The 20038-nt window shown below is 42.4% G+C and overlaps 1 protein-coding gene across 2 annotated transcripts in view; it reads left to right on the top strand.

Annotated features, from left to right (window-relative positions):
- Positions 1–16430, top strand: part of sgcd (sarcoglycan, delta (dystrophin-associated glycoprotein)) — a 284776-nt gene extending 268346 nt beyond the window's left edge. For both annotated transcript variants that reach the window (XM_047606766.1, XM_047606765.1), the window contains 2 exons: positions 4214–4337; positions 12438–16430. In XM_047606766.1, coding sequence (XP_047462722.1) covers positions 4214–4337; positions 12438–12620 — 307 coding nt within the window. In that variant the 3' untranslated portion in view covers positions 12621–16430. The remainder of the gene's footprint in view (positions 1–4213; positions 4338–12437) is intronic.
- The last annotated feature ends 3608 nt before the right edge of the window (positions 16431–20038 follow it).

Raw genomic sequence — 20038 nt, 5'->3', positions numbered from 1 at the left:
TATAAAAACAGGCTGCAAGTCAGCACCATCAGTCACATTTAACAGTAATCCACAGTGTGTTGTTAGATGGGATAGTGTAGCCAGGCTAGAATACATTGGGGGTGTTCAATGCACTAAGTCATTGGACATTTTAAGATATCCATCATCCACTTTCACTCAAAACCACAATGAGAAAGGAGGCTTTTCATGGAGATTTGAGGTCAGTATTCCCACCACAACATCCGTGCGGTCAAAACATAAGATTAAAGCCTTGTCTGTCCTCTTTTGTTCAGATACAACATTTTTAAATTACGTTGACTCTAATCTGCTTTTATTTTATTATTTTATTTCTCCTGTGACACTACTCAGCACGAATACTAATAGATTGTGCCAGCAGTGCTGGTGCAGGGAAAAGCACAGACACAAAAACAGGCTGATCCAGTGAGTGATAGGTGTGATGCGTTCAGGAGCTGAGAGCAGAGAAGGTCCTCCGAGTGCTGGTTGCTGCAAATGAATCCTACATAATTGAGCACTTACTTTAAAAGGTCGTATCATAAGGACTGAACGCAGTGGCAAAATCAAACAACCACAATGATGAGCTATTATAGTTTTTAATTAATCACCATATTACACTCACTGTAATTAATATGTGTTAAGGCTTAACCCTCTGTGGGCAGAGAGCAAAGGGTGAAGCAAAGAAGATTAAAGTTTTAATTTGGAATTTGCTCATTAGCACTTCTTTCCTTTGTGCTACTCGAGCAGCAACAACCATAATAATGATGTGCGAATGACTGTAACTCAGTAATGATTTTAAACGTGAAATTGTTCATTAAAATTAACCTGAACGTTTACCGGGGCACTTCAAAAAATAACAGTCGGTCACAACCTGTCAGCCAGAGTCGCTGCTTTATTTCATCACAATTATAGTTAATTAGTATTGCTGCGGGTATGATGAACACATTTGTATTCCTCTTGTGTAATTTTGTAGATTTATTTACACCACATTTTCTCTTTCCACATTGACAGTAAAAAAATGTCACAACGTCACGCCTCCACTTTATTTTGAGAGACTGGTGTGTGGAATCCTGGCACATGTATTTGCAACATTCATATAACATTCAGTCAGATTTACAAATATTAACCAAATGCAATAGCTTAAATTTCCGATTAAATTGGCTGCTTCCACGCTAAATACATCTTTACACACATATAGGTAAACTATACTACTTTGCAGCAGTATTTTAGTTGTATTTCAGGACTTCTAGTCTGTACCCAGTAGTTGACTAGTTGATGGGCGACTAGAGGTACTTTTCTCATTATTTTCAGATGTCGGTCAGATTTTTTGGCAACCGTGTCCGTCGGATCCATTCCGTCCATTCAGCATTCACCCACATACAGTATGCCGATCTCTATCCAAGAGAGATTAGCAGCCACACTGAGAATATTAGCATCTCACAGAGTGGTTGCTAGCATTTCTGCTTTTCTGCATAAACCACACCTACTTCCAAATTCTGACCAATCACAGAATAGTTGCTGGACACCACACAAGAAAAGAACAGTTCTGCCCAGTTGATGTATTGAGAACTCTCTGCCAGAATAAAATGACGTCATGACACAGCAGTAAAGTCAACAAACTGACTGCTCTGTACAACCTAGAGGGGACTAATGTCCACTAGAGTCTGGCTCCAGCAGTGAGTCAATCCCCATAGACACAGTCGGTTGATCTTCCAGTCTGAAGCTCTGACAGAAGGACATCTTGATTCTTGATGTGACACATGTATACTTCCTTACCCTGTCCACTACCGTTACTGACAGTGAGTCCCTGTGATGTATGAGTACACATAAACTGGATTTTTATAGCTCCTCTTCCTCTATGACTAAAAGCCCACAGCTCCCAGTTAAATGCAGCATGTGTAATATCTCTAAAAAAAAAATCAAAAATAAAAAAAAATCACTATTTTATCCACAACTGGCGTAGTGACGGGATGACAGGAAGTCTACAGAGAGCTCCTCCGCTGGCTTGAGTCTAGTGAAGCATTTTTTGCTGCTTCCTGAAAAGATTGGCTCGTGGCTTTGAGTGTTTCTGTCAGGATTCGAAGGAGAGTGGGCTGATGTTTAATCCTCTCACAGAAATCTGAAAACTGCCACAGCGTGCAGGTGGGCTGTGGTGTCAGATCCACTCAAATTACACTCCATTGGTGCTGTTTTGTTTTTTTTCAAGCGTTTCTGTTATTCCTGTCGACACATTTCGCTTCGTTCTGACGCCACGTATTCAGCAATAATGGAGGCACAGCCATATTTCTACAGCTATATTTCTAACAGGCTATCTGTGGCTCAGATGAGTTGATCTGAATGGTGCTTTGGCGGAAGGAAATTTGTTCCAAGTTGCCATGAAAATATGGAATATTTACAATGAGGTCTCAGATGTTGCACTGCTTTAAAGATTACAATTTACAGCAATTAAGGATTGCTGCAAAACCTATCCTGGAAGCCCTGAAGTTCCCCTTTCCACAAAGATTTTTTGGCAAGTTGGCCTGGCAGAACTTCGTCCAATAACCAGAAGGTTGGTGGTTCGATTCTGACCTATCCCTACCTTTCTGTTCTGTCCTTAGTCAAGACACTTAACCCACCTTGCCCTCATGTGTATGCTCCCTGGTGTATGATTGTGAGTGAGTGATATTTGGTGATGGTCGGAGAGGCCGTTGGTAGCCATGTTTCCGTCAGTCTGCCCCAGGGCAGCTGTGACTACTGAGGAAGTTTACCACCACCACCAGGGTGTGACTGTGAATGAATAATGCATCCAAGCGTTTTGAGCATCTAAAATGGAAAAGCGCAAACCAATGCATCATCCGTTGGGAACTTATTATGCGCCAGCAAAGATATATACATATACACATACAATAAAAAATATACAAACCTACCACAGAGCCAGCCTTCTGTATCTCTTTTTTTTTTGTACACTGAATCTATGTTAGCTAACCAGTCCAGTTTGTGATCCAGCTGTAGACCCATGTATTTATAGGTCTGAGCCCCCTCTACACACTCCCAGTTGACGGTTACAGGCTGCAGGTAGGGCGTCCTTGAGAACTGCTGCATATGACATGACTCTGTGTTGTAGCTGAAGTCTGAGGTGCACAGGGTGAATAGGACAGGGGAGGGCAGAGTCCCCTGTGGTGCTCCGGTGCTACTTAAGATAGTTCTGGGCGTGCAGTTCCCTAACCTGATATACAAAGGTCTCCCAGTGAGACAGTCCAATATCCAGGAAGTAAGTTGTGAGTCCACTCCTATCTCTGTTAGCTTGTCTCTTAGCAGCAGGGGCTGGATGGTGTTGAATGTGCAGGAAAAGTCAGAAAACATGATCCTCACAGCAGCATTCCCCCTGTCCAAGCGTGTCCAAATGTGAGAGGATTGACTCCTTTTCCCCAAATATATACTAGTGTTGTTTGTTTTTATTTTGTTGCACCACTGAGCAAAGTGACCGGAGTCAAATTCCTTGTGTGTGTTCACACACCTGGCCAATAAAGCTAATTCTGATTCTGATAGTATTGTTTGTTTTTATTTATTTTTTATTGTGTTAACCAATTAATGTGGTTTCTCAGCTCCATCTTGGATGGATGTTATTTTCTGTATTTTTTCACAGCAGATGCAGAAATATGCTGATTTGAGAGCTGCATAGTTTATTTGAACTGCCACTCATGGCTATAACTCAGTGCTGCCTATACAGAAGGTCTGACTGGTCGACCGCTTCTCCAAAGGGCTGACAAAGCTGCTCTATGAAATGTGCAAACACCAGGCCGATGTAAATCACTAAAGGAATGGGAAGAGGCTAGAGTGCAGCTCTTGTTGTAGCACAAATTCAGCATTCAGTGTAAATCACTTGATTTAACTGAACTGGAAAACACATTTATCAGCAGTTTCTGATGAAGTGATAATTGACCGTGGCTCTACCCTGAAGCCTTTATCTTAACAGAGCTTTACGTTGTTGTCTGACGATGAACGTAAATATTTGAAATGTACAATGTGCGCTAGTATTAAAGTGGCTTACAAAACAGGCTACTTCAGAGTCATGCGTTTGTAAGGCCTCGTTGGATTCGAAACAGACAGTCAAAATGAAATAATAAAACAGAGCAAAGTCTACCAACTTATCTCCTCTGCTTCCTTCTGAATTTGGTCTCTGCCTCATCTAAACATCAGAAGCAAGCGATCAGTAACCGAGCCTCTGATTTGTCCCCAGGCTGGAGTCCCCCACCCGCTCTCTGCTCATGGAGGCACCGAAAGGCATCCAGATCCTGGCCGAGGCCGGAGACATCCAGGCCATCTGCAGGAACGAGCTTCGGCTGGAGTCCAAAGACGGAGAGGTAACTGGAGGGAAGTGGAGACGCTGGTCTTCATAGGCAAGCGAGGGAGTGTGGCTGCAAAGATTCTTTACCCATTTCTGCCCATTTGTTTCTTTTTCTGTCAGTTTTGACCCTACGGGGGGTTTCCCTTCCCTCCACAGAGTGAAAGGATTTACTACGGCCGTACTTCTGAGGCTTTCCACTGCTAAACTGATGCTTTGATCACATCCTAGTTTCCTTAACAGCTTCCACAGTTTCTTGGCTGAGGACGTTGAAAATGAGTGCCATTAGCCAGCTAGCTAGCTAGTTAGCTAGAATGATACATAAGAGAATGATATACAAAGGTATATAGGTATACCCATGCAGACACAGGGAGTACATGCATCACCGCATAGAAAGGCATCAGTCTCATTGCATCATCTTTTCTTTTTTTTGGTTATTTTTTGAAAACACCACTCTTTTCTAACAATGAAGTATTGTCTTGAGTCCAACCCATCATTAAGTCTTGTATCTAAACAACGGGGAACTGGTCCCTCAGTCCTGTCTCCGCTCTGATAAAAACCTCCCAAAATTAACTTTCCTTGTCACCCTGCCATCCTGGCCAACGCGGCTCCATTTCATTTCAAACAATAGTCCGCTCCCTCAGCCAACATGGACCGGAGTTTTCATCATGGCTTTCAACCAGTATCTGTTCGAGCAACTCAGAAAGGCAGCAAAATAGAGCGGAGTTGTTTTTTGTTTTTGTTTTTTTCCCTGTTTCTTACTTCCTCTCATCCTCTCCTCGGTAACTAATTCTCTCTTCATGACATCTTTCATGTGCTAATAACTTCCACTCTTCCATCCATCTTTTCATCCTCTCCCCTCCTCCTTCTTCTGTCCTCTTTCCGTCTTTAACTTTGCTTATTTACCACCCTTTTCCCCTCCCAGTTTGCTCATCCACACGCGCCGCTTCTTTTCTTTCCTCTTTTATCCTTTTTTCCTGCCGCTCGCGCATTCCTCCACCCCATCCCACCGATTCGTTACACACACATCAGTCCTCACATTCATCACGGCCGGCTGCGCTGATAAAAGGATTTCCCTCCTTAGGTTGCACCAGTCGTGTCATGTCAGATCTGTTAAAATCAGCGGAGGAGGATTAGCGAGAAGAAAGTGTTTAAAAGTTTCCCACAAAAACAGTTTCATACATTGAGACGGGCCGCTGATATGAGATGGACGAGAGAGGAGGAGGAGGCACGTTCAGGAAGGTGCCCTTGATTCCACTTTTGGTCCAATCAAAGTAACCACAGTGGTCTGCGCCGCGGCTTCTCACCGCTTTCATGGACGTGTGGTCATAAATGAGGCTGCTGGACTCACAGTGGGCTGTGCATATAATTAGAAACACATTCTCACACTCCATTAGTGCTGCAAATGTCCATTTGTCAAAGCCCTGTCTTACACACACACTTTCCTCAGGCACCGCCACTACAATTACACAAAGGTTTTGTCTATTAGGCATCCACAGCCCACACAGGCAGACCCAGGAACACATCGGTCGTCAGCACAAATCTGAGCACAACACGGCCTGGAAACCAGACCCCACCTTCCAACTTACAACATGTCTGTGGCATTTATCAATTATTCAACATCCTGCGAAGATCTGACGAGCCAATCAGGTTTGGTTTGGGAGCGGGGCTTTGTGTGGTGACGGATAGAATAGTGACAGTAGTCACAGACGTCATCAGGGCTGGATGTCGCTTCTTATTTCCTGATCTAGTTAGATTCTGGTTCACAAGGCCCTGATTCGATGAAACTGATTGCTCAGAAACCATGGTTTATCCAAAAAAAATATCCAAAAGATAAAATCTTCCATAATTTTACAACAAAATGCAAGTATCATGTCGAGTTTCTGATGGGTTATAACCACAGATTTTCCTATTTCATTCATTCATGGGAGAAATAGCTCGGTCACAGTAGCTCAGTTGTGAATTAAAAAAAAACACTGTTGAGAACAACGAGTAAAAAGAAAAATAGGTGAAGATATTAATAAAATAATGGTGATGATTGGTGTATTGTTGGAGGCATTAAGAATATGTAAGAACAAGTAGGCAATTAGAATAAGAATACACATATCAATGTAAAAAAATTAAAAAAAGTACAAGTGGACATGTGTTCACATTGAATATGGGGTGCATGCGGAGGTATTGTTTCAGCTGAATCATGCCCCTCTACATCACACGCGCACATTGTCTTGTTGCGCTTTTAGGACAACTCTCATTTTCTTGCATGTTCCGCATGTTTGCAGTTTAATTACAGTGATTGTGTGTCTGACACTGAACTCCACAGACAGATGGCTCGAGCTGCTCCCTGGCTAACATGCTTCTTTCTCTGCTACGCAACCCCAATCGACTTTGTGTTAGCCCCATTGTTACCTTATCCAGTGAGTGGAGGCAGACAGTACAAAGGAGAGGCAAAGAGCAGGCTGGTAAGGTGAGAACATACCAGGAAAGCTGTCGGAGAAAGCAGCGAGGCTGGTGCAAAGTGTCTGTGTTTCTGCTTAACGCTCAAGATGCTGGCAAGTGACCATGAGAACATCAGTACATCAGTACAGCCTTATGGCGCTTTTAGAGTAGTGTGGGACATAGATGGTATAATCTTTGTACGTAGCCTACACAGGTGTGAGTCATTTATACTTGTGTGCTCCTCAGTTTGGTTCCTTCTATTAAAACACCCCCCAAACGCTAGTCGACGCTGTGTCTTTTTTGATAGCTGTGATTCCCTGTGATCACAAGCTAACTAAACCTTGTTATGAAAAACAAAAACAAAAACAAAAGTAAATAAAAATCTGGACAATCTAAACTTTTTGCAGCCATTTTTAAATTTCGACCCAAAGTTTCAGGACTACTCCATAGATCACTTCTGAGACATGGGGACAAAATGTCTACAACATAGGTCTTCAACATGTGGGTCCCTGCCCCCTAGGGGGTCCGCGGAGGTACTGCACGGGGGTCGCAAGATCTTTGGTTGATTAGAGATTTATACATATATATATATATATATATATATATATAATATATATATATATATATATATATATATATATATATATATATATATATCTTAGTTTCCCCCTGCAAATTTAAATGTCTTTAAATTCACATTTACATTACTCCAGCATATTTTAGTAAAGGGATAAGGAATAGTTTAATACTGAATCCAAAATGATGATGATAATGTGTATTTATAAATAGCACCAGGTCGAGTTTAACATAAAACACGTATATTGAAGTAATATCTCCATCAGTTTGGGATCCTTGGCCTGAAAAATGTTGAAGACCCCTGGTCTACTACATTGAAGGTCATTGACAGCCCACCAGACATTGCATATAGTTGGAAAAAGTCCCCTTCTGATTCCCCTTTAACTGAAAGTCACAAATGTTTTCTAGTCATGATAAAGAGAACTCAATAGAGCTCCTTTACTTCGTCCAAGCTGCTGTAACTAATGCAAAAATTCATGTTGGGACATACAGTTTAAATAGAAAAAAAAAATGTAATTGACTTTTACCTTTCTAATATATGTTCGTCCTTTACTAACAACCTTCACACACACATAATATCACCCAGCCGCCAACACACTCCCACTCACGGGCTCTCACATTGTCTGCCCCTGGTGGAGAAAGATTTGTTCAACAGCAGCTGTCTGAAGAAGTCAGCTGAGACTCTACTTTAAAAGTGTTCCAGGTCATTTGATGGCGATGCCTCCCAGAGGCACCTGATAATGGCTCCTTTACCTTTTTATTGCTGGAGAGCTCCTCCTCTCCTCGTCCAGTGAAACACCAGCGCTGTACGAGCCCCGGGAGGCCGAGATGAAAGTAGGGAGGAGAGGGGGGGTGGGAGAGAGGTGGGAGTCAGTGGTTTGTGACTGTGCAGAGAGAAAAAGACAGTTTGTTCCAATCAACGAGGGAGTGAGATGAATTATGAGTTAATGTGTTAGGGGGGCGAGGTGGCTTTAAAACAGGCTTTTCGGGGGTTTCATTCTGTTTCTATTGCTCAAGAGACAAAAGGAATAACCTGAGACTCTGCGTCTCTTTTCCAACAAAACATGAATGAATTTCTGATCATATTCTGGTAAGAACTGAGTCTGTCTACGCCAATAGAGTGGACACTTATACATGAGCCATGTTATGATAGACTAGCTTATAATTACTGTTTGAATTTCAATAAGTCCTATTTTAAGCGTGGTGTCCTTCATTCAGACACACTTACATCTGATTGGTCTACCTCACAAATTACTGGTCTGTCATTGCTGTCTGGATTTTTCGGATAGTAATAGTGGATGTTCTTGAAACCTTAAATTTCTCAAGGATTATCCCACAAAAGCAGCCTTATCATTGCAACAGTTTGAACCTCCAGAGCTGGTAATCAGTGCTCATGGCCTTGACTACCGTTAAACTTTATGTCTCCCCAGTGGAAAGATGAGCAGTTTGGTCGAGTGCTTACAGGCAGCAGAACCCCTTTAATGGCTATTTTAGTCCATGTATTGGTATCAATTGGGCCGGTTGAGGATAAGTGGCAGCAGATGACAATTGGTGAGCTGGCTCTGGCTCAGTAATGGTGTCCAGGTTTGTCTAAGTTATGGATGTATGGGTTTGTTTTACATTTATTACATTGTCCCATTCCTATATTATGGCCTATAATGGGCAGAGGGGAGAAGTGTTGGTTGAAGTGTAGTTGCATGTCCCATCCCTTCTTACCTGCTGCTCTTGGCTAGGCTAGTTAGCTGTTGTCTTCTTGTTAGTTGCTAGTCGGTAGCTGACTGCTAGCCTGCAGGTCGGTTTTTCAGTTGGACTAGGCATGTTTTATTGCCTTGTATCCTGTTTATTAATGAATTTAGTCTCTTCATATTATAAATGTGCTGAGATATTTCTTCCAGTGTGTCGGATATGGGCTGTTATTGGCGCAAACCACTTAGTACAGTGGACCTAGCAATAGGAGCTACGATTAGCTGCTACTTATACTTGTGTGGTACTTTATCTTTAAGTTGTTGTTTTCAGAATGTCCTTAATCCAAGCAGGCAAACTTGCAATTTTCCAATCTATATGCTGGTTTCCAGATTTGTCTAAGTTTTAAGTGTGTGGATTCCGGACAACTATGCACACTGTGTGGTGACCTGGTTTTGAGCAAGACCTAATTCAGAGCTTAGGGTTTAGGTCAGTGTACTTTGGCCTGTTCGGGTATTGCTTGTGGCTTGATTTGTTGTAGCGGAGCTGGCAACAGAACCAGGGAATGTTTCTGTCCATCAGATCCTGGTTTGATAGTTTGAGACACACACTGGTGTGTATAAGCTGCTCATTATACTTTGCTTGGTTCCACGTACATCTTGGAAGTCTTGGCTGTTGCATCACAGTTTGTGCGGAATCGGAAATGTTTTCTTGTGAATGAATTCTCTAAATCCAAGCAGGCGAACTTGCTGTTTTCTGATCTAAAAACTGGTCTCCAGGTTTGTCTAGGTTTTTGGGCGTGTGAATTTGTGTTGTTTGCTCCATCCAGACCGACCACACACACTCTGTGGTTTGCCTGGTTTCGAGCTAAACCTAAGTCAGACAGTGGGTTGGGGTTTGGGTTAGAAAAGTGTACTTTTGGCATATACTGGTATTTATTATGGGCTTTTTTTATGGGCCAAACAAATTGTTGTAGCAACAGGACCAGTAAACGTTACTGTTATATAACAGTATATCATATAATCGACCACATGCTGCTGCAGTTATTGATAGTCTGAGACACACAAACTGGTTAACCACTGCTTATATTTTGTGTAGTTTCACATAGGCACATTCTGTGGTGACCTGGTTTTGACTATGATCCAATAAGAGGCTGGGTAAGGGTTAGATGTGAGCAGTTATTGGACCAAACCATTTATTGAGGTGTAGTTAGCGACACTAGTAGCGACCATTACTGTTAATTAGAGCCAATGATCTATATATCTAAGTAGTAACTAGTTTATTGACGATTTTACCACTGATCTCCTAAAAACTGTGCAGTATAACCTGGCTGAGAAACTAACGTCCGCCTCCCGTGTACTATATACGTTTTCTTCTGCTCGGTGGATTTTAGCTGATGACATTTCAGTGGTAGGTATGCTTATATGCCATCCTGCACTTTCCAGCAATTCCAGGCAGAAGCATTCTGAGTGACTTTTATCATGGATTATTACTCTGCTGTTCAACGATGCCGTGAGCTTCAGATCCAACGCCTGACCTTTACCATTCAGTCCACGCTTTCCTCTGTCTCTGCAATGATGTCCATAAGAGCTGCAATGCCCTGGAAACATCGCTGGAGAAGTCACTGGTACACAAGTCAGAAAAACTGGAGATGCTGCAGCGTCCAGATCACTTTACATTCAGTACAGCCGACCAGCGTTCAGGCACTAGGAGCCGCAGACAATTTCTGTGTGACTCCAGTCAGGTGAAGACCTCAGAAGAGAGGTAAAAGCTAAGGAGAGCGAGTGAAGGGATTTGCTTTGAAAGCAATTAGAGGGGCAATATTGAGTTAGGGGCTATCTAGGGTAAAGGCCTGTAATGAAAGAAAATAAATGATTTTTCTGGTCGGACTTCATCTGACGATCCCAAATTTATCCTGACAACTGATTTAATCCTCAGTGAGTGGGTTAAAGTGGGAGTGAAGGTTTTGATTGGACAATTTTGCTGTACGTCTTTTGCAGAAATTCAATCACTCGATCAGTTGCATGGCGAGGGTTCCACCTGAGCTGACATTAGCACATTAGCATTTTCACTGGGAGAGCTGCCCAGCCAGCAACTCAGACTCTGTGTCCACTCTCACAGGCATTTTTGATTTAGTCTTGGTCTTTAGTCCAGCTTAGTCATTACAATCTTTCATTGTTTTACATAAAGTCACTGTATTTTTGTCAACTTTTAGTTATTACATTTAGTCAAACTGCAATCAACAACATTCATTTTATGTGCTGTCTTTAGACAAAATAGACCATTTATTTTCTGAAACTCAAATTAAAACATTAAACACAGACGTTCCAGAGCAGTAAGATGGCTTAACACATATTCCTGAGATAACTTGTCTGCTGGTTCACTGAAGAGGACAGGACTCATAATTATCATTATGGTAATTAAAGTAGAAACATAATGAGGTGAAACCATTAAGGGTGAACACGAAGCAAAATAAAGTCCTAAATAATAAATTTCAGGTTTACATTATTATTTATGCTTGGACTTATATACAAGAAGGATTCTTTCCAGGAACTACATGAACAGAACTTTCTAGTTTGCTAAATGCTAATCCATTATCCATGCTAGTGTCCACTGTTTAATTGTGTGTCAGTAAAAATTCAGAACTCAGTAATTTCATGTAACTACTAAATTGCTTAGATGAGACTTCATAGTCAGCTTACTGACTATGAAGTCTCTGACTGTAATAGAGGCTGCAGATATATCAGGGACATTCTTTGATCTAATTCAGGGATCTTCAACATTTTTCAGGCCAAGGACCCCCTACCTACTATTTGTGTTCTATATTAAACTCGGCCTAGTGCAAATTATAAATATACCTCATTATTACATTCAATATTAAGATATTCAAATAATACACAGGTTCAAATATTCATTTATTTAATTTTTTTCATTTGTATTTGGCTTCAGTACTTGGCCAATGGTAGCGAGCTGCACTGTTAGCGTTTCTTCTGCTAGTGTGCATTTAAAGAAATTTAATTTTGTGGGGAAAAATTAAAAATATGAAATCAACCTACGCTTATAATAATAAGCCAACATTTCATCAAAGGTTTCATCATCAGATTTTCGTTTCATCTCGTCAGCGTCTCGTCTTGCATCAGTTTTGTGGTAGCAGTGCCTCACACCAACAAGGATCTGAGTTTGAATCCATCGGCCAACTGGGGCCTTTCTGTGTTCTGTGTTTCTGTGTTCTGTGTTCTCCCTGTATCTGCATGGGTTCTCTCCAAGGAACTCTGGCTTCCTCCCACCGTCCAAAGACATGCTCGTTAGGTTCATTGATGGTTCTAAATTGGTCGCGAATGAATGTTTCCCTTAAAAACCTACTCCTTCTTGCCTTTGGTTTCGTTGTTTCCGAACTCACTCCTTTTCTCTCCCTCCACCTCAGATCTATCTGGACGCTCCGAGCATTCGTCTGATGCGACTGCCGGAGGGGAAAGCCTCCACCAGCTCCTCGTCCTCTGGGACCAGGCAGACCGTCTACGAGGTCTGCGTCTGTCCCAACGGGAGGCTTTTCCTGTCCCAGGCTGGCACCGGATCCACCTGCCAGATGAGCAGCGTCTGCTTCTAGGACTTACAAACGTGCAAATAGAAATAAATAAATAAATACACAGATATCCGGAAAGAATGACGGGCTTGAACGGACAGATGTACACATATCGCCTGCCGATACTGATACAGAAGATTTTGAACTGAAGCTGATAACATGTAATAATTCGATGCAAACGAATCCCTTAATTTTCTATCGGAGCATCATGGGGAAACTAAACGTCTTCAGGCTCTTTACGTGCAGCAACAGCCGGCTGTGAATCACGAACACTATTTAACAAAAGGCCAGGATTTGTAATATACCAGAGCGACCCTGCAACAGACACATACGCACACACAGATGCACACACTAGCTGACAGACACGCAGACACACACATGAACAAAGAAGCTCATCGAAGCCTCCTGGTTGAAACTGAGAGGAAAAACCCTCCAGAGGTTCACCAGAAGAGACAATGATCTGTTCCCTTTCTCCCTCAAGAGCATCTCAGTACCAGAATCACTAGGGTGATCACCCGTAGCAACAGACCCTCCCATCTGTTCTTCTCCTCCTCCTCCATCTTCCCTTATCTCTTCTCTCCTTCCCTGCTGACTGCAGCTCAAAGCTTTGACCTTCCTGCTGCTGGCAGATCCCAGTGGGCGCACCATCAGCACCTCATCATGATCAGTCCCAGAAGGAACTGGAATATGAGGACTCGAAACACACGCCAGATCCAGATGTGCTACAGTGTGCCTCCTGGGAGAATAATTTAATGCTAAAAGTCACGTTCACGTTATTCACTCAGACCTGTTCTCGCGGCTTCTCACATTATTCTTGGGAATTTTGAGAATTTCATAGGCGACGTGACGCCTTGGTCAGCCAAACACTGTAAAAAAAACAACTTTTTTTCAAAAAAGAATTCACATCTTTCTCCAGTCCTAGTTTTTTTTTTTTGCAGTTTTTGTTTTCTTGGGCTGAATAGGAAATCAAAAATGTGTTATATTTTGGAAATCTATTTGTATTTGATTATTTCCCTTATTCGTTTATTTTTTTCTTTATGTTCAATCCTCCACCTTCTGCTTCCCCTCAATGCTCCGAGACGCCAACTCTGGATGACTTACCTGGAGTTTGTTGGGTTTTTAATCCTGGACGCTGCGTCACAGCCTCAACCACTAATCTACAACTTTTTAAACATTTGATGTGGACATTTGATTTACTCTCATGTACTGATTCTCTGTGTGCTTTTGCTCCTCCTCCATCCTACCGTTCCGATGGTGAAGACATTTTTTGAAAACACCCTCGACATATTGAAACCACTCACAGAAACGTAGAAGTCACGCGAAATGTCCAGCGGGAGCCGCTGGAATCTCAGCGGTGGTCACCCTACTTGTTTCTGGCACTGGGACATTTTTGGAAAAAAAATAAATTAAAAAAAAAGGACAAACTAAATAAACTAATGCGAGCCACTCTGTTGAAAGAGGGGAACTGTGCCTGTGCCTTACGTCGATGCACTTGTGGCAAGAAGAAGCACATCACACGGACTTTCTTTGGCATCAGCGAGTAACATGATCTCTGATTTCAGTTCAGCTTCATCCGATTCACAAATCTTTCGTTTCTGTGCGAATGCAAAGACCTCCGGCCACATCTGACTGTAGCGCCCCCTGCTGTCAACGCCCGGCTCTGCAAAAGGATGTGTTACGCTTTAGTTTTCTGTTGTTTTTATGATCAAATATCCTGTGTGAAACCAAGACTGTGGTCCTGTTAACGTTTTACGTGGCCATCCTGTGGAGTTTAAATGTCATGCGATGGCACTGATGATTTCCACTGCGTCTCAAACCACTTCAGCAAAATACCTCTGGTGTTTCTTGCATGTTGCCACACACCATCTTTGTCTCTTTACACAGATACTTTGAAGTTTTAATTCACCTAAAGTCATGCAGAAATCTCCACGGCTGGGAAGTTAAGCTAACGCAGCAGTACCAAAAAATGCACTTCCTCAAATGGCCACTAGAGGCCGGCTCCAAACGTGATTCAAGCCTTATATACCTCCGAGTTAAAATGTCAGCTTTATAGCAGATATTAACATGTTTAGAGCTTAGAGCTAATTTAATCTGCTTTAGTCAGCCTCACACACTGAGGGTGAGGGCCAGTCCGCCTCTCTGACCATTTTTGAATTAGCTAAGAGTTAAGTGGAGTCAGGCACTGCCAAGATACCACACTGAGTTTCAAAAACTGATTGAATCGGGAAACAGGACATTAGTTTCTCTTTATTTAGTCAGTTGTTAAAATATTGCGTCTCGAGATCAGAAAGGAGTGCTCATTTGTATCATGTTTTGCTGTGTTTTAAATAGTTTGCTAAGATCAACTCATCAACCTTAATTTATAACAATAGTGTAACTGTCATGCATAGATATTACTTAAAGCACTCTAAGGTTCATTTACAACCATCCTGAAGTGGTTGGCACTGGATGTCTGTTTAATATTTTTTTTGTGTCTGATGAACATATTGGTAAAGCTGCAGGAATTTATCAGCATATCAGCAAACAAAGAGAGAGACAGTTCCCTGTAATATCTATCTGTGGCAACTACACCAGAATAAAACATTGTTTTTCAGTGTCAGACGATGATACGGAGATGAAACGCCAATGTGTAAATATGACACAAATCGAGCATTGTTCGGGATGCAGTAACACAAATATAATGATGTGAAGACCTCGCATGTTAACACCAATAAGAACTCAGATGCAGCGAGGTCTGTGTGCGGCTTTTCTTTTTCTCTTATGTTGTTGCGTGTCACATCCTTTTCCAGAGTCGGGTACGCCACCCTCCCCGCCGTCTCTCAGCTTCTCTGTCGCTGTATATTAAAGGACTTTCACAGATATTTCACCACAGAATTGAACTTATCTGATGTAATTGTTTTTTAATACATGTACACAAGAGAAATACACCATTTTATACAACTGTATGTGTAAATAGTGTACACGTATCTGCGTCGGCGCGGCATTAGACGATAAACGCCGGCGAAAGAGAAACACTCCTCTTTTACAAAAAGGAAAACCTTTTTTTTATAATGTACATCAGTATGTGTTTTTGTACTAAAAGGGTAAAACAAAAAAAGATAACGTTAAGGGATATTCATTGAGTTAGCATGTACAGCGATGTATACAATGTTCACCTGTGGAGAACAAGCTGGTTTTGTTTCTGTCTTCTTCCTCCCTGTTCCCGTCTCTCCCGCTGAGCTCAGATGTTCCACACGAACACGAACCTGCTTCTCTCTTTTTCTTTTGTGGCTGTTGTTCTGTACGGCCCGAGGTCTTTGCATTCTCTCCAAGTGTGCTGTGTGTAAATTTGTGCTACTATGAGTGATCTTTTTAGTTTGTTCTTCTGCTCCACGGAACGTGCTGAATGATTCTCAGACACCGAAAACCAAAAGTAAAAAGAAAAAAAAGAAAAAAGAAAAAGACGAGCCGAGAAGGAAACGGTGCACAGGGATGAGGAGAAATGTGCTGCAGGGACTGGACTGGACACAAGAACTGGAAACAAAAATGCGCAAGTGATTAATGAGATATACAATTATTATTGCATTGGTGTAATCAGTCACACTGAAATAGTTACAGAAGTGCAAAACCTTTAGATTGACTTTGACCTAAAGCCCAGTCCCTGATCGAAGTGTGAACAGTTCTTCCAGCCCTGTGTTTTCACTCTGAGCTGTTCTGTACCTTCTTTTCTGGGCTGCTGTCTGGGGTTAACATCCATCCTGAGTATTTACATTTTTCTTCATCCTTCAATCTGAAACTGCCGCTCATGGAGTAGTTTTCAAAGATGCCAAAATAAAAAGGCGTTGTTCAAATTGAGCTGTAGATTCTTCCGAGTGAAGTCTTTTGTCCTCAGGGTTGAGCTTTCTTCGACACAAACACAACGTTCGCTGCCAGCTATAGCTTGCCTCGTTTGCGTGAAGACCACTTCTGGCCAGATGTATCCAGGCAGTAGATGGGTGTACCTGGGTCCCACTGGCTTATGGCAGTCGTCAGCTGGACATCTTCAGATTTCGAAAGGGAATTAAGCTTCACGTGTTGATCATTAAGTTACCTTGGCTGACGATCCTACAAAATCCCAATCATATGTTTTTACGTGCCCCACAGTATCAGTCACTACCAAATTGTTAGTGCGGTTCTGCTGCTGCGGACCATCAAATCTGCTGTAAACAGAGCAGAAGAAGACTTTACTGACCTTAACATTTACATTTAGAGAAAATCTTATGGCACAAATACAACTTGGTGGCGCTCAGATGGTGCATATGACTACATCACTGTCACCCTTCTGTCCGTCAACACATGAAGCCCCGTCTGAACGATTTCACTGGCCCAACAGATATTTGCAGGAGTGTAATCAGTTCCCATTGGAGAAACTCAAGACCGACTACCGCCGCAAAAAAAAGATTCTACATTTGAATTTTACTCCTGACATTAAAATTCATCTCTCTCTAAAGGAGAACTGTACCGTTTGATTTTTTTAGTTTTTTATGCCACTTCAGTGTATCCATTCAGATGCCAGCTGATCCGTGCCAGCAATGATACTGGGTTGGATCTTCACAGGAGGCCTCAGTCGTCTGCGTTTAATCCTACGCCCTGTTTAATCCTATGCCGTTTCCCGTTTCAACTACTTTTTACATTCTCGCCGACGTCTGCTGCCGTTCTGACGGCATGAGTAATCACACGTGTGAAATTGGTTTCCAGAGTTTTGATGGCTCCCTTTGTCTCTCAGCGTAAAAGCAGCCGACGTGCAAATAAAAACCACTGAAGGAAAAGAGACACACTCTTGGGTTTAGAGAAAGAGAAAGACCACCCCGGAGCTCTTCGCCAGGCATTAATGAGGCTTTTTATTCCTGACAAAACAGGCTGAGCTGTTTGTATTTTCGGAGAAGGAAAGATGCAGATGGTTACTCAGGTCCGGGCCCTTTTTTCGCCTCCGAGTGTAATGTGAAGACCTCATTTTGCGCCTTGTAAGTCGAAGCCGATCACCGTCACCGAGACGCCACGAGCACCAGCAGCTGTTCGTGAGACCTTCCTGTCACTGAAGGCTGAACGTCTGCTCCTTCGAAAAAACCAGACAAACCGGCCTTGTTTCTTGTTTGTTATTTGCTAAGCATAAATTCACATTTCTCGCAGCGTATTTTAATTAAATCTTTCCCACCCGGCCTACGCGCCGCGCCCAGGCAGAGTTCAGCCCGGGTCGTGCCTCCTCTCTCTTTTTTTTTTTTTTGCCGTTATCAGCTGAGTGAACCGGTGCCAGCCCAGATCAGACCGCTGCTCGCTTTTCTTCGGCTTACGACGGCGAAAGCCAAGGCTGCGGAGAGGGAGTGTTTGATTTGTGTTTCTGAGCAGCTGGACGCCCGGAAAAAACGGATTTTGGTCGGTTGGCTCATTAGCCCGTCTTTCTCTGAGCGACTTCTAACCTCCAGCTACAGATACTCCGTGGTGAATTTTCATCTCCAGCGTGTCATTGAAGGTTTTTGTCCTGCCTCAAATTTGCTGATATTTTAAAACAACCGATGTTATCTGCATCAGATCATAAGAGCGGCTCGGAACAAATGACAAAGAAACAAAAAAAAGTTGTTTTAAAATCATAATAACTTCTCAAAAGATGGAAGTCAGCTGCTTTTCCCGTCAATCACACATTAGCCTCGCCGGCTCAACCCTCGGTTATCAGGGTTTTGACAGGTTTTCTCACCCCGCAGCTCAGATTCTGTCATTTCCACAAAGCTGACGGCGAACTGAGGACGCTTCAAGGTCCAACCATCTTCTCTCACAGACAAAGATTTCACATGATAATGTGCTGTGTTTCTCGGCAGCGGGTCCTTTTATGAAAGCGCCGCTCCTTCACACAATGCGCCACTCTCTCAGAGATTTCTGTTGGATTATTGGAATAAGAAGCCCATAAAGGTGGGAGTGAATTATTGACTCGGCTTCTCTCCGTCTCACACTTGGGTTCAGAGCAAAAGTGAGTGAAAGGCTTCCTCTCAAGAAAGGTAAAGGAGGGCTGCGTGGGGAAGAATGATGTCTGTGAGACATGAAACAGGCGAAAGTTAAACACACTTTATAGGGATTAAGCTGGCTGTTGATGTTCAACTCATCTCTGTCTCTGCCATTTAATCTGCTCTGCTGTTGCATCTTCTCTCCGAGCCAAAGAGAAACAGGCCTCATTGTTTCTGGTTTTTCACATGGTCCTGACAAGCAGCGGTTTGAATCACAGCTTTTGGCTTCCTGGAGCCCTTTTAAACTCAGAAGCTTGGCTGGAGAGCAGCTGCTGTCTGGAAATGTGCACTAAAAGCCTGATTTGATCAATAAAATAAAGCGAAGGGTGTGAGTTTGAGCTTGTTGTCTGGATGTGTGTGTGTGTGTGTTTTTTATATGGGCTGTCATTTTAGATTTTATTTGCCGTTATTGCGCCGTTGGCTGAGATTTATCACACTCAGGTTCTTGACTGTCATGTATTTGTAATACTTAGTGTAAAACCCTTTAAGGACTTTATTTGTTTGCGTAGATTTTTTTTTATTTTTTTAGTTTGTACTTTAGATCATCTTTGCCCTGCATGTAGGGTCAGGGTTGGTTTTGGGTTAGTGTTTCCAGCCCAAGAGCTGTTCAAAAAAATGCACAAAAGTATTATCCTCCATCTAATATTTAATTTAGCATCACCCAGCTTCATTACAGCTCACTACTGTGAAGTCATTTGATCTTGTCATGTAGCCCACTGATAGGACGATGGAGCCTTAAACTTCATCTAAAACAGTAATTCTCAACCGTGGATCCGCGCGCACCTAGTGGTCCATGGTGTTATTGCAAGGGGTCCGTGAAAATAAAACCTTTAAAAAAGATCATATGACATTTATAGAAATAGGACTATTTTACTCTTTACTCGGATGTGATTGAGACATTCATCTACCTAAAAGGAGGGTCTCAGGAGGTTAATATTTGAAATTACACTAAGCTACATTTTGATCTCTGGTAGATCAAAAAAATGCAGGGAGTCCGGGACTCAAAAAAGGTTGAGAATCATTGCTCTTTCTGATTCATCTGTAAATTAGGTTCAAATACATTTACAGAAAAAAAGAACACGTCTCTACTTGCAAGTAGTGCCTTCTGGGTGATGTGGTTTAAGGGCCTGTTCAGACCTTGGATTAAGATCTGATCACAGCTGACCAACTTTGGGAACATGTGTTTGCACCTTGCATTAAGATGCTTCTGCAGCCAGGCCTGTGGAAGGTAAATGCATTTGACAGATGTTTGACGTCGCAGATTTTCTGGGATCCCTGGCTGTACCAAGCCCACACAAGTTACCTCCCAACGCATCGTTGCTAAAACAGTCGGGGGAAATAACACACTCCAGTCAAGCAACAGTCCAGGGACATGTGCGTATACAACCAACACAGAGGTCCACGCGAGGAGCATTGACTGTTCATCAT

This window comes from Mugil cephalus, chromosome 15 (assembly GCF_022458985.1).
Source record: "Mugil cephalus isolate CIBA_MC_2020 chromosome 15, CIBA_Mcephalus_1.1, whole genome shotgun sequence".
Lineage (NCBI taxonomy): Eukaryota > Metazoa > Chordata > Actinopteri > Mugiliformes > Mugilidae > Mugil > Mugil cephalus.
This window is presented reverse-complemented; position numbering and strand designations above follow the sequence as displayed.